Genomic DNA, 13,148 nt, shown 5'->3' with positions numbered 1-13,148 from the left:
TTTAATGAAGACCTAGATGTGTTCATAACAGAATGAAATATATTTGAAATAGCGTGGTTTTACTGTGTTCCGCTTATAAGAAATCAAAATCAAGGAGAAAGAATGGTTTTTGGAAATTTCCCACAGTCTGACTTGAGACGGTTTTATTTTGAGTGATAACTCTTGTGGCCCTTGGCTGGGTGGGTTGGAAGAACATGCGACTCTCCATCTCAGGGTGGGGAGTGGGAGCAGATTACATACGTACGTACATACCTAAACTTTAACAGTGACAGTTATTATGGAGAAAAGTAAGAGCATAAAAGGACCTTTAAGTCATTTTTAATGATTCAGAATAATCGGTATTAGCTGATACTTATTAATATTTAAATAGTTGTTTGAGTGTCATAGAGCACAAAATAGAAATTATCATCACTGTTGTGGCAGTTTGTTTATAAACAATTAGATGCATTTGATCTCTAAATTAAACAAGCTGGAAAGTATTAGATCAAATCTGCAAACCAGATTAACATTGATAGATATGATTTATGCATGACAGCTGTGAGAAGTGCTACATGTTTTAAATTGTCTATAGGACTTTTGAGACTTACTATCAATATATCTGTATTTCATTGAGAGACCATTTTATTTTATTTTTGTTGTTTTTTTAAAGATTTTATTTATTTATTTGACACTGAGAGAAATCACAAGAAGGCAGAGAGGCAGGCAGAGAGAGAGGGGAAGCAGGCTCCCTTCTGAGCAGAGAGCCTGATGTGGGGCTCGATCCCAGGAGCCTGAGACTACGACCTGAGCCGAAGGCAGAGACTTAACCCACTGAGCCACCCAGGCGCCCCTATTTTATTTTTTTAATATTTTATTTATTTGAGAGAAAGGGGGCAGAGCAAGAGAGAGAGAACACAAGCTGTGTGAGGGAGTGCAGAGGGAGAGGGAGAAGCAGACTTCCCTCTGAGCAAGGAGCCCGATGCAGGGACGCAGGGCTCAATCTTGGGACCCTGGGATCATGACCTGAGCCAAAAGTAGGTGCTTAACTGAAGTGAGCCACCCAGGCACCCCAAGAGACTATTTTGATATGTACGTATATAGAACTAACTTCCTAACACATTTATTTCCTTATTAGGGGTAATAATGGTGGAGTGAACCGCAGTTTTTATAAATCTTCTAATTTAATTTTATATACTTTCTTAAATACTCTAATTCACGTTTACCCTTTTAATTAGATAATCAGAAAAGGTAAGCATTTAAAAGCCAAATATACATTTAAAAAAAAAAATAGGCTTTGACTTCTGCTGCTTGCATTCTTTATCAAAGACTACAGTTGGATGCTGTCTGCTTTTGTGTGAACTAACAAGGATAATAAAATTTAATAATAGTGGAGAAATACATAGGATTTGAGAAATACAGTTGCTATAGGCAACCATGTTGTCACTGCTCAGCTGCACTCAGCTAGAGAAACTGTAGAAGATTAGGGTTTGGTACTTTTTATCTTTTGTGCTTTTTGTTGGTTTTGACCCAAAACACTTTCTGTTTTATAAATCACCTTTTCCTATCTTTAGTGTTTGGCTGTCTTTGCATATTTTAAAATAATAGTTATTTTGAACACATTTACTTGTTTAAAACCAGTAGATCATAGTGCTTTCCATTTTAAGGGTGATAGAGCCGTTAGCATCCCGGCAGAGTGTTGGGTTGTGAACCGGGGAGGAAATGAGAGGAGACACCTATCTGGAGACAGAGGTTCCAGGTTTGTTCTGGGATAATCCAGTATGCATATATTATGATGTTTTTAAGAGATGTTTCTATGAGAAATCAGTTTCTCAAGATGATATGAAAGCCAAGAAGGGAATTATGAAATTATTGAGAAAACGAGATAAGAGCTTTTCTAGGAAGGTATCTGTGCCTGGTATTTGAGAGGCTTTTCATTACTTTCTACTTTCTCCTACGTTGAAGTTGAATTAAAATCCTGTAGGGGAAGAGAGACAGGCAGTTTTCTGAATGGAAACAATGCCTAACGTGCAGGGGGGCACTGGCTAAGACAGCAGCTGTCAGACACATTCATTTCGAATTCTTCTTCTCTTTAGCCACTGATCTGGTTTCTTCTTTGTCCTCTGAAGTACTGGTTTGTCTAGTCCAGTGTCCAAACAGCTAATTTCAGGTCAAAGAAATGTTCTGCAGGATTTGTAGGAAGATTTGTAGGGAGGATGGTATAAAGATGGAGCTCTGTGGCAACTGTTGGCAAATTACAAGGTGGCTCAGAAGAGTTTTTCAAGCAGGTTTCAGCTTTGTCTCTTCTCTCCTCATTCCTTCTTTTCCTGACTTACCCCTCAGATTTAAACAGATAAAACAAAACAAAATAAAAACAATAAAACAACAAAAACTGATTAAAAAGATTATTTGAAGACAGGGCGCTTGGGTGGCTCAGTCGTTAAGCATCTGCCTTTGGCTTAGGTCATGTCCCAGAGTCCTGGTATCAAGCCCCGCATCGGGCTCCCTGCTCAGCAGGAAGCCTGCTTCTCCCTCTCCCGCTCCCCCTGCTTGCATTCCTTCTCTCGTTGTCTCTCTCTGTCAAATAAATAAATAAAATCTTTTAAAAAAAAGTTATTTTGTAAATGCCCTTTGGACACCTAGCTTAAAACCAGAGCACAGTGAGCACATAGGTTGGTAGAACACAGCATGTGGTGAATTTTATTTCAAAGCTAGCTTAGGGAAAGCCTATGTAACCTTATGTTAGAAAGTGAGTATGGTATTAAACAACAGAGGGAAATTCTTTGACTTAAAATTGTGTTTTGGGGCGCCTGGGTGGCTCAGTAGGTTAAGCCTCTGCCTTTGGCTCAGGTCATGATCTCAGGGTACTGGGATTAAGCCCCATATAGGGCTCTCTGCTCAGAGGGGAGCCTGCTTCTCCTTCTCTCTCTGCCTGCCTCTCTGCCTACTTGTGATCTCTATCAAATAAGTAAATAAAATCTTAAAAAAATAATAATAAAATTGTGTTTATATCTTCCTTGTGCTTACAATGTGTGTGTGTGTGTGTGTGTGTGTATGTATGTATTTGTGGCAGGGGGGCAAACTTGCATAAGGATGAAAAAATAAACAGCTTTTATGAAGGTAGTAGAGCTGGGCATGATTCTTCACTACATCTTTTTTTTTCTTTTAGGATCTTATTTACTTATTTTATTTAGAGAGCACAAGTGGGGGGAGGGGCAGAGGGACAGGAGAGAGAGAATCTCAAGCAGACTCGGCAGGGAGCCCAATGCAAGGCTCAGTCTCATGACCCTGAGATCATGACATGAGCCGAAATCAAGTGTCAGACGCTTAACTGACTGAGTACCCAAACTGCACTACATCTTAATTTTGCTCCAGAACCCCTAACTCATCAGATACAAGAGCAGTACCTTTCATCTTTTCAACCATGATTAATTTCACAACTTGACCCAGAGCTGTAGTAGAGGAAAAAAAACAAGGAATGGGGGAAAGGAGGAGAAGGAAAGTTCAAGTGATGACTGTACAAAAAGCAAAGAAACAGGAGAATGGGGGCTGTAGTAAGGTGTTACATGAGAAAAGGTGTGGGTGCCTGAGAGAAATTAACTGAGTTGTTAAAACGGGAAGAGGATGAGGGGAACACAACATTTACCCCACTTCTTTGCCTTCAGAAGGATAATGTCAGAAGAAAGTCTGTTTTAGATCATTCCTGGGTCAGTTACTAAGGACAGCTTGGAAAGGGAGATCTTTACTGGCCTTTCTCAAGACTAATATTCATGACTCTGAATATGTCTCTCCAAGTATTAACCAAAAGCATTACATTTAATATGTAAAGTGTGAAATACCGCTTCCTGAAGTACCTAAATCGTGGAGTAAGGCACAATGGCTGTTACCATAACAACCTTAAAATAGGGCCTCACCCCACACAAAACTTTATGGCACATTTTTTTTTTTTAAGATTTTATTTATTTATTTGACACAGAGGGAGAGATCACAAGTAGGCAGAGAGGCAGGCAGAGAGAGCGGGGGAAGCAGGCTCCCTGCTGAGCAGAGAGCCCGATTCAGGGCTCAATCCCAGGACCCTGAGATTCATGCCTGAGCTGAAAGCAGAGGCTTAACCTACTGAGCCACCCAGATGCCCCTTTATGGCACATCTTAAGACCAAACTAGCTGATTTGACAAAACTGGAGAAAAACACAGAATAAGTCAGAGGGCTTTGTGACTTTACATAGGCTTTGAAAAATGGATATGATTTCAAAAAGTGGACAGAATGGGAAAGAAAGGCATTATTCAGAGGGAAGAGACAGCACGAACTAAGATGGGGTGTTGAGAAAGAAATGTAGGAAGTAGAAGGGATGGTAAGGCATATAATGTTGTGGAAAATAGTGGGAAATAAAATGGAATCAGCTGAGCGAGGCCAGATAATAGAGAACCGTTTAAACCAGAACATTTGTCCACTTGGGTTGGTGGACAGTCAAGGGAAGGTTTGGCATTTGTACAGAGGAATAACATTACTTTCTCCATCATCATGCCACACACGTGGGCTGTTATTTGGGAGTGGAAGGATGGTAGAATATGAGTGATTCTGTAGTTCTTTTGAGACAGGATGAGCCTATTCAGGATGATTGTGTGGATGAAAATGAATCCAAAAAAGGGCCCAAAAAGAAATGACAAAGAAGCTGTGCTACCATAATAAGATCACGGTTGCCAGAGAAATGATGCATCAAACATCCGCTGTTGCCAGAAAGTAATGATAGAAGATGATAAAGGGAAACTACCGCTTTTTTTTTTTAAGGTTTATTTATTTATTTATTTGACAGATAGAGGGAGTATAAGCAGGGGGAGTGGCAGGCAGAGGAGAAAGCAGGCTCCCCACTGAGCAGAGAGCCCGAATCGAATAGGGGCTCCATCCTGGGACCCCCAGGATCAGCCTTAACCTTCAGCCCAGGTTAAGCGACTGAAATCACAGCTCTTGAACAAATACTCAAAAGAAAGTGTTTTTCGTGGAGCTAAAATTAGTCAGATAAAAGAAATAAATGAGTTTATCAAGTTTGTGATCCAGAATCCTAGTTGAGAAATACCAATTGGCAAGGTAGTTACTTCCCTTAAAGTGTTTGCTGTTAACAAGAAGCGTCTTGTCCCAGAATCTGAGTTCAAGGGCAGTTTCAAGTGGTCTGGGAGGACGATGCTTCCAGGTAGGTCAGCCTCACGGTAGAGAACCGGTCTAACTCCTCCCCAGCATCTGCTGAATGGTTTTGGTGCGAGACCCATCTTGCTGTGGTGCTGCAGTCTAACTTCAGATGAAGCCATGTGGTATGTGGGGCAGAGAGGCCGGTTTTTTAAATGCCTTTTTCTTTTTTCTTTTTTAGGATTTTATTTATTTATTTGAGAGAGCGAGAAAGCCTGAGAGGGGGGACGGTCAGAGGGAGAAGCAGGCTCCCTGCGGAGCAGGGAGCCCAATGAGGGACTTGATCCTGGGACTCCAGGATCATGACCTGAGCCAAAGGCAGCTGCTCAACCAGCTAAGCCACCTGGGTGCCCTTAAATGCATTTTTCTGTAGTAGTGAACAGAGCAGGCAAGAAACTTGTTATGAGACCTATCCCCCCAAAAAAAGAAAAAGGGAGAAGCGCTTACCACATCTGTTGTTTTTGAAGTGCTGTGCCGCTGCCAGAGAGAGAAGCCCTCCACGTGAGTGTATGAGCTCAAGAAAGAGGCCGCAGGGAATGTGCACTTGCTTCAGACTAGTTGGCGATTGTATGGGGAACAATGTGTGGAGTACCTGTTTAAAAACAAAGACGAAGCATGCTGATTTTAGATTTTTTTTTAATAGATATAACCTGTCACAGGGGAAAATGTTCTATAAATGTAGTACTGAGCTGGTGTGTATGAAATAATGGCTTCTGAGGCTGTGGGCTGGACGTTGGTGACCACCGGTGTTAAGAATCCATGCTGGCCAGGGCACCTGGGTGGCTCAGTCAGTTAAGCATCTGACTCCTGGTTTCAGCTCAGGTCTTGATCTTGGGGCTGTGAGACGGAGCCTCACGTCAGGCACTGCCCTTAGTGCAGAGCCTGCCTAAGTTTCTCTCTCCCCACGCTGACTGGTTGCTTGCTGGCAATCATGCACTGGGGCCACGTGGAAAATTGGAAACTCCATTATGGTTTTGGCATGGGATTTCATCTCAGTACATTGATGGAAGCTTCCAGAGGGCTGCACATAAAAAGCAGGACTGATGGGGGAAGCTTTAGTAGTGAGATGAAGCAGAAGACAAAGACTCGAACAATAGCAAAGACAAGACTGCAAATAAATAGCAAGGACATTTGTGATTAAAAATTTGAGCAAGGTGGGGCACGTGGGTAGCTCTGTTGGTTAAGCAGCTGTCTTCGGCTCAGGTCATGATCCTGGAGTCCCAGGATCAAGTCCCGCATTGGGCTCCCTGCTTAGCAGAGAGCTTGCGTCTCTCTCTCTCTCCCTCTGCCTGCTGCTCTGCTTACTTGTGCTATCTCTCTGTCAAATAAATAAATAAAATCTTTAAAAAAAAAAAAAATCTGAGCAAGGTGATAGTAAGTAAAGCAGCATATCGTCTTTTGTTCCACAGGGTAAATATTTCTTACTTTTCAGTACCATTGTACATTCGATCTGTATTTGCCAAATTGATCTAATTATAAGATAATTGGGACCTTTGTCAAAAACATAGATTTTCAAATCTCCTAGAATCAGTTTTCAGGCATGGGCCTAGGGAACTGTGTTTTTAACAAATGCTTCAGATGAATTTATATACTCAGCCAATTTCAGGAAATACTGAGTTATGCCAATTCAGTGTGCCTGAATGTTGGCAAGTTGTCATACGTTAAGCTCATGTGTTACATGGAATTTTCTTGTTCAAGTACTAGATGTTACTGTGTTATGTGGCAGTAGGAGTACGATAAATATTAATGTTGACGAACTCATAATTTTAGAGTTTAAGATAAGGAGTTTTAGAGTTTAGGATAAAGCTTATCCTTTTTGTGGAATTTTCCTGTCTTACAGAGGTATTAGGTATTACCATGTGGAAGTAAAGATACACACAAAACTAAACAGTATTCCACATCCTAATCTCAAAGATGCTTTTCTAGTTCATAGGAGACTATCGATCCTGTTCAGGGCATTCTTAGTATGCTTGGTATCTGTACTTTCCCGTCCCGTCTTCCTTCCAGGAATGCAAATCCTCAAGGAGGCTTTTCTTATCTAAGAACATTTGCGTGTGTCTTCAACGTACTGAAACTTATATGGCGATCTTTGTGCAGTTGAAGTTGTACATAGATCTTATCCAAAGGTCAGCCTAAAGGAAATATCTTAGAAGGAACGTGGCTTTTCCTCTTAATGGTTATTACTTTCTTTGGATAAAGATCTTAGAGTTGCAGTCTGTGGGGTTGTAATAAAACCGTACATAGTCCAGTACCTGTTAAGTGTTGCAAAAATATCTAAACTGGCTTATTTGTTTGATTTTTAAATAACTGGTGGTGGTTTCTGCTTCTCCAAACCTGTTGGTCTTTTTGTAAAGTAAGTGTGGTCACCGTTCCCAAACGAGAAACAAATCACACTATCTTGCATTTCTCAAAAACTATTGACTATCCAGCCAGGCGAGACAGAAACACACAAAAAATAAGTGTTCCAGACACTGCCTTGCAATGTCACAGCACAGGATAAAACCTGAATTCCTAGGAAATAGAGTTGGGAAGTGGTAGACTAATGAACAGTTACAGTTGCTTTTCTCTCTGACAGAGGAAAGTCTGACCACCTTTCTGGCATCTTCTAAGAAAGGCACACACATGTCCATCTACCTCTTTCTCACTGTCCTGCCTAAACCTAAATGTTACTTCTCATGAGCATCTTTAGGTTTTCTTGAGGATATGTCTCAGACTCCTGAGGCAGATGGAATCAGGACAGCTGACTGGGCATAAGAGGAACAGGGATCAAACCAGAGTCAGACTCTCAGGGACTCCTGCTTTCTGGTCCAGAGAGGACGGGGATTTGTGTTGGCTTATAGGCTCTTGCGGTCAGTTTTCCCTTCCGTATCCCAGGGTGGGCCTTCCAGTTCTCACCTTGCCCATGCCTCCTCATCTCCAGCGCTACTCTCATCTTCCCCTCTGCCACGAGCAGGCAGCAAGGTCAAGTGAGTGCCTGAATTTTACTCCAGGGGAAATAATTGAGGTTCAGAACACTTGTATTGGCAAGATGAATTACATCCCATCCTCAGCTCTTTCGTCCCTAGAGAGACACAAGCCTAAAAACCTGTACATTTCCTGGGGCTTCCTTTGGTTGTGCTCCTTTGATTCAGATCTGTCTTCTTGGCTCTGTTCTCTAAAGTTCTTCATAACCCAAGGCTTGGCTGCCACTCTTAGAACATCATCTGCCCACTTGGATTTCTAGAAGAGAAAGGGCCTTTCCTCTGAAAGTGCCTCGTTCTTTCAGTCCTTCCCCTCTTCTCCTTATTTCACCACTTCCCTTAAAGCTGCTGTTTCAAAAACAGTATTCCCAACCTGTCAAGTCTCCCTTGAGCTCTGCCTCTGTATACACCATTTTATCCCTCCTTTGTCCTGTCCTTTGCTTCAAGGCTCACAGGAAGTTGGTCTTCCAATCCTTGGCCTTTTGTTACACCCCCATTTTCCCTTGGAAATCCTGTTCATGAATGTATAGAGCACATTTGCTTGTTAGCAGTAAATATTGTCTTGATATTTGAGTTTGTGTAGTTGTGTTTTAATAAGAGCTTTGCTGTCACGTTTGGAGATTGGTCCTCCAATCTAGCTTACTTTGGGGACACGTATGTCTCAGTCTTTACCATTCAAGACCAGACTTAGGCAGATGACAATGTGCACTAAATAGCACATCTTAATTTTTTTTAACATCTTAAAATTTTTTATGGACACTATTTTACTAGACCATGCAAATGCATTGGCCAGGCTGTTAGAAGGCTTTGCCAGAGCTCATGTTTAAGCTGTTTGTTGAGAACTGTTATGTCTGACCCTGAGAGGTGGTCTGTTTGAGTTGAAGGACCAGCGGGGATGGACTGTAGTCCATAGGCCTCCGATGCTTCTGACGAGTTCACGGTCTCTACTGTGTTTGTGCCTGGTTGAAACTCAGATTTAGTAAAATATTCATCCAGAAAGATGTCTGATCAATATTCGTCTATTAAATCTGCTTTCTTTTCTTTTATTTCAGATTTGTCCAATATGTGCAGCATTACCTGGAGGCGATCCCAATCATGTCACGGATGACTTTGCAGCTCATCTTACGCTTGAACACAGAGCCCCTAGAGACTTAATATCCTTTTAAGAGGCAAGAGGGGATACAGTTGTTTGTAATGTTTGTTGTTTTGGTTGTTTTTAAGGACAGTATCCCTGAAGAGAAAAAGTAACCTCTGAATTATGTTAATTTGACCTTTCCTAAAAGTGACTCAGTGTTGAGATGCAGTTTACTTGTCTTGTTGTGTGCTGTGACTGTCACTTGAGCAGTGCTTATTAACTGAAAGTTGCTCATCATCTTTACTTCATTACAGGCAGATTGTTTTTAAGACCGTTTAACTGGGTTTAAGTTTTCAGCAGGGTGTTTTCATACAAAAGAGGAAAATTCTAAGCCAGATGAGAATCTAAGTAAATATAAAGAGAATTTATTTGCTTCCCCTCCACATCCTCTGTTGCCTTATCCTGTTACCAGTAGTATGATGAGCAGGGGTGCATGCTGGAGCTGCTTTCCCTTTTGGAGTCCCCTTCTCCAGAGACCGCCATTCCCCACCCAGTCTCCGAGTAGGACAGCATAAGGTCACGGCCAGCTCCAAAGTCCTTGCCCACTTTTCTTCCTGCCTCCCCTTTGCAAATCTATCTCAGCCGTTGCTGGTGATGTTCCCTGTAATCCAAGAGATGAATGGCCTACCAGAGTAATTAAGATTGTACATTCTGTGCTTCTTGTTTCAAGTTCTGAATTATTTTTCTATGATTATTATCTATTAACTTAGGGATCTGTTTTCATGTAAAGGTTTCAGTGTTCATTGCAGTTTGAAACAATTCAAAAGCTAATCACAACTTTTCTCTTTGCCAGACTTCATTCTGATTCCTTTGATTGCCTCCCAGCAATCATAATTCAACCTTAGTCCTATTGAGGAAGAAACTGGTTTAATGGTTTTCTCATTCCATAGCTCCCATCCTGTCCTTACAGTTCCTAATTTTCTAATTAGAAATATGGTCCCTTAGAGTTAGGGGAAGATGAGAAAACTAATGGAAAGATAAAGACATGGAACCAGCCTAAGAAATTAGAATGTCGGCCAGACCTGAGCCAATCAAGGGGCTAGCTAGTACTCACTGAACAGAGGAAACCACTTTTCCTCTCTCCTAAGTGCCAAGGACACTGAAAGCATAATGAAGAAACCGTGTGGTGTGTTGGTGGTGGGTTTTGTTTTTTTTTTTTTCTTTTTAAGAGAATAAGAAAACCCAGATGGGCCAAGAATACTTAAGTCTTTGAGTCACTTCACTTTACATTTTACATAAAAGAATCTTGTAACAATACCCAGAGGGTTATGCTTGATTGCTGTTTCACTCTATCTTCATGAAGAAGCTAGGCAAATAAGCTGTTACCCTGAACTTTTTTTTATCCTGAGCTTTTTCAGCAAGTTCAGGGGCTTCTAGTGAAATTGGTTTCCATTCAGTAGAATGTCTCACATCACCTACATTCATTTTTGTGCAATTTTTACAAGAATCTGTGGTTATCAAGAGATTAAATTATGCAAAATATAAGAATAAGAGAAGGCGTATGTTACATTTTAGATTCCTAATGAGTATTACCATGAGGTTCTGGAAAACAGAATGTTGACATTGCAGTTATCCTGGAAATATACTGATTTTTCAGGTACTTCAAGTGCTGCTGTGGAGTGACTTTATTTGTCATGAAGGCGCAGCTTCTCTTCAAGCCTCATAAGCACCAGAGCTTTTTTCTTTTCGACTGTTTTGATGGAACTCTTCCTAAAGTGTACTTTTTACACCCTGATGCTTTTAAAGGACAAAATACAGTGATCATAACATCACTTTTGTAGAACCCGAGCCCTAGTCCTGAATACCATGGTGAGACAGTGCACATTCCCATGGCCCCTGAGGGCTTCCTGGAGCCGCTCAACCTGTCCCTCAGTGACTCCACAATCATCAGCTGAAGAATGGGAAGCCAGCAGAACGTTACTCTGCACGATACAGATGTTCTGTGTGCTGCTTTGAAAGAAAAGTCTTACGATGAGAGCTGTCTTTTCCCACACGTCTGCCAGCGTGGAAACACAAGATTGTCTTCATGAGTTTGGGTGGCCGTGTGCTCTTCGGGACGTTCTTTAGTTTGAGTCAGCTGCAGAAGACTGGGGGGCGGGAGGCTGCTGGCAGTGGGACTTGTTGAGAACTTTGGTATTACTCTATGTCCACTTCTGCAAGAAAATCAACTCCAATTTTCTGTTTTGCAGGAGTGGGGGACAGATTAAAACTAGTAACCAAAAGGAGTCTTTTACTCCTGAATTTAAATTATTCCTGCTGTTCCTTTCTCATTATAGATGATAACTGAGATCTGATTAGCACAACTCTCCTCGGGTATTAAAATTGACGCCTCTTAATTCTGGTTACTTCCATGTGAACATATATGAAATTCAGTACTGAGGTCAGGGTAAGGAGATGCCTCACCTGGTTTCGCCCTATCTGGTTATTGTAGCTGGAGCCTAGGAAGAAATTTCTTCTTGCCTGGAAAACCTTTTTCGCCTTCAAAAACATACACACACATACAATATATCCACACTCACTCATTGCTTTCTATTTGAGAGTCTTTTTTTAGAGTTAATAGCCCTCATAGATATGGTTGTGACATCTGCATTCTAAATTAAATGTGCTGTTTTTAAATGTTTACAATTTAGGAAATCTGCATATCTATCTAGCAAAGGCTCAAGTGATTTTTTTTTTCTTTCTGTGAAACATTTGGGTTCTTTTCTTAACTTTGGAGTTATGATGAATCGAGTGGTGTTCGACATGTACGTAGAATGTTTCACCCTGGCCGGGGATTAGGAGGTCCTCGTGCTCGTAGATCAAACATGCACTTTACTAGCAGTTCTACTGGTGGACTTTCTTCTTCTCAGAGTTCATATTCTCCAAGCAATAGGGAAGCCATGGATCCTATAGCTGGTAAGTTAGTTGCACGTTCATAAAGAAAACGGCCTTTATGGGAGGGGCCTCGCTTTAAAAGTTTTTGTTGGAATTTGTGGGCTTTGGGGGTTCTTTTTGGATTTTATTTATTTATTTGACAGAGCGAGAGACATAAGCAGGCAGAGCAGCAGAGGGAGAGGGGGAAGCAGGCTCCCCACTGGGCAGGGAGCCCAATGCAGCGCTCAGTCCCAGGACCCTGGGATCATGACCTGAGCTGAAGGCAGTTACTTAACCCACTGAGCCACCCAGGTGCCCCTGGAATTTGTGTTTTTAATTTCTCATTATGCTCCTGTATTCCTTTGCAAAAGTCCCCTCTTTTTTTTTTTTTTAAAGATTTTATTTATTTATTTGACAGAAAGGGATACAGCGAGAGAGGGAATGCAGGCACGGTGAGTGGGAGAGGGAAAAGCAGGCTTCCCACTGTGCAAAGAGCCCGATGCGGGGCTCAGTCCCAGGACACTGGGATCATGACCCGAGCCAAAGCAGATGCCTAATGACTGAGTCACCCAGGCGCCCATAAATCTTAGAATTGTAAAATACTGTAAAAGTAGACAGTGTAAAGTAGTTCATAATATTCTGGCATTTCCTTAAGTACATAGAGCAGAAGATAGTAAGAAATGGTTCTGTTTGTGGCCTCTGTTGAAACCCAAGAAAGTGATAAAAGATTTCAGAGTTGAAAGACCACCAGAATCCCATGGTTCAACCTCCACAAGCACACAGATAATAAGACTAATTGACACGACTAAAGAATTAAGCTCTTCTCATAGAAGAAAGTAAAGTAGGAGTTTCTCTGTTCTTGGCCTTGATTTGAGAACTATATTCTTAGGGAACATACTGAAAAGTACATGTTAGTAGCTTAGAAAAATCTTATTTAAAAAAACAACATTTGAACATGTAGTTCATAGCCAAGTCCATCGGGTCTAATACATGGCCAACGTGGGAAGACAGCAGCAGAGCAGAGGGGTTGGGAGTCAAAATA

The 13,148-nt window shown here is 41.4% G+C and overlaps 1 protein-coding gene across 2 annotated transcripts in view; it reads left to right on the top strand.

Moving 5' to 3' along the window:
* Positions 1-13,148, top strand: part of KCMF1 (potassium channel modulatory factor 1) — a 74,096-nt gene that overhangs the window by 55,663 nt on the left and 5,285 nt on the right. For both annotated transcript variants that reach the window (XM_047744836.1, XM_047744837.1), the window contains 2 exons: positions 9,171-9,272; positions 11,974-12,148. In XM_047744836.1, coding sequence (XP_047600792.1) covers positions 9,171-9,272; positions 11,974-12,148 — 277 coding nt within the window. The remainder of the gene's footprint in view (positions 1-9,170; positions 9,273-11,973; positions 12,149-13,148) is intronic.

The sequence above is a fragment of the Lutra lutra genome, chromosome 9, assembly GCF_902655055.1.
Source record: "Lutra lutra chromosome 9, mLutLut1.2, whole genome shotgun sequence".
In the NCBI taxonomy this organism is placed as follows: domain Eukaryota; kingdom Metazoa; phylum Chordata; class Mammalia; order Carnivora; family Mustelidae; genus Lutra; species Lutra lutra.
The sequence above is the reverse complement of the archived record's forward strand: the minus strand, read 5'-3'. Positions and strand labels throughout refer to the sequence as shown.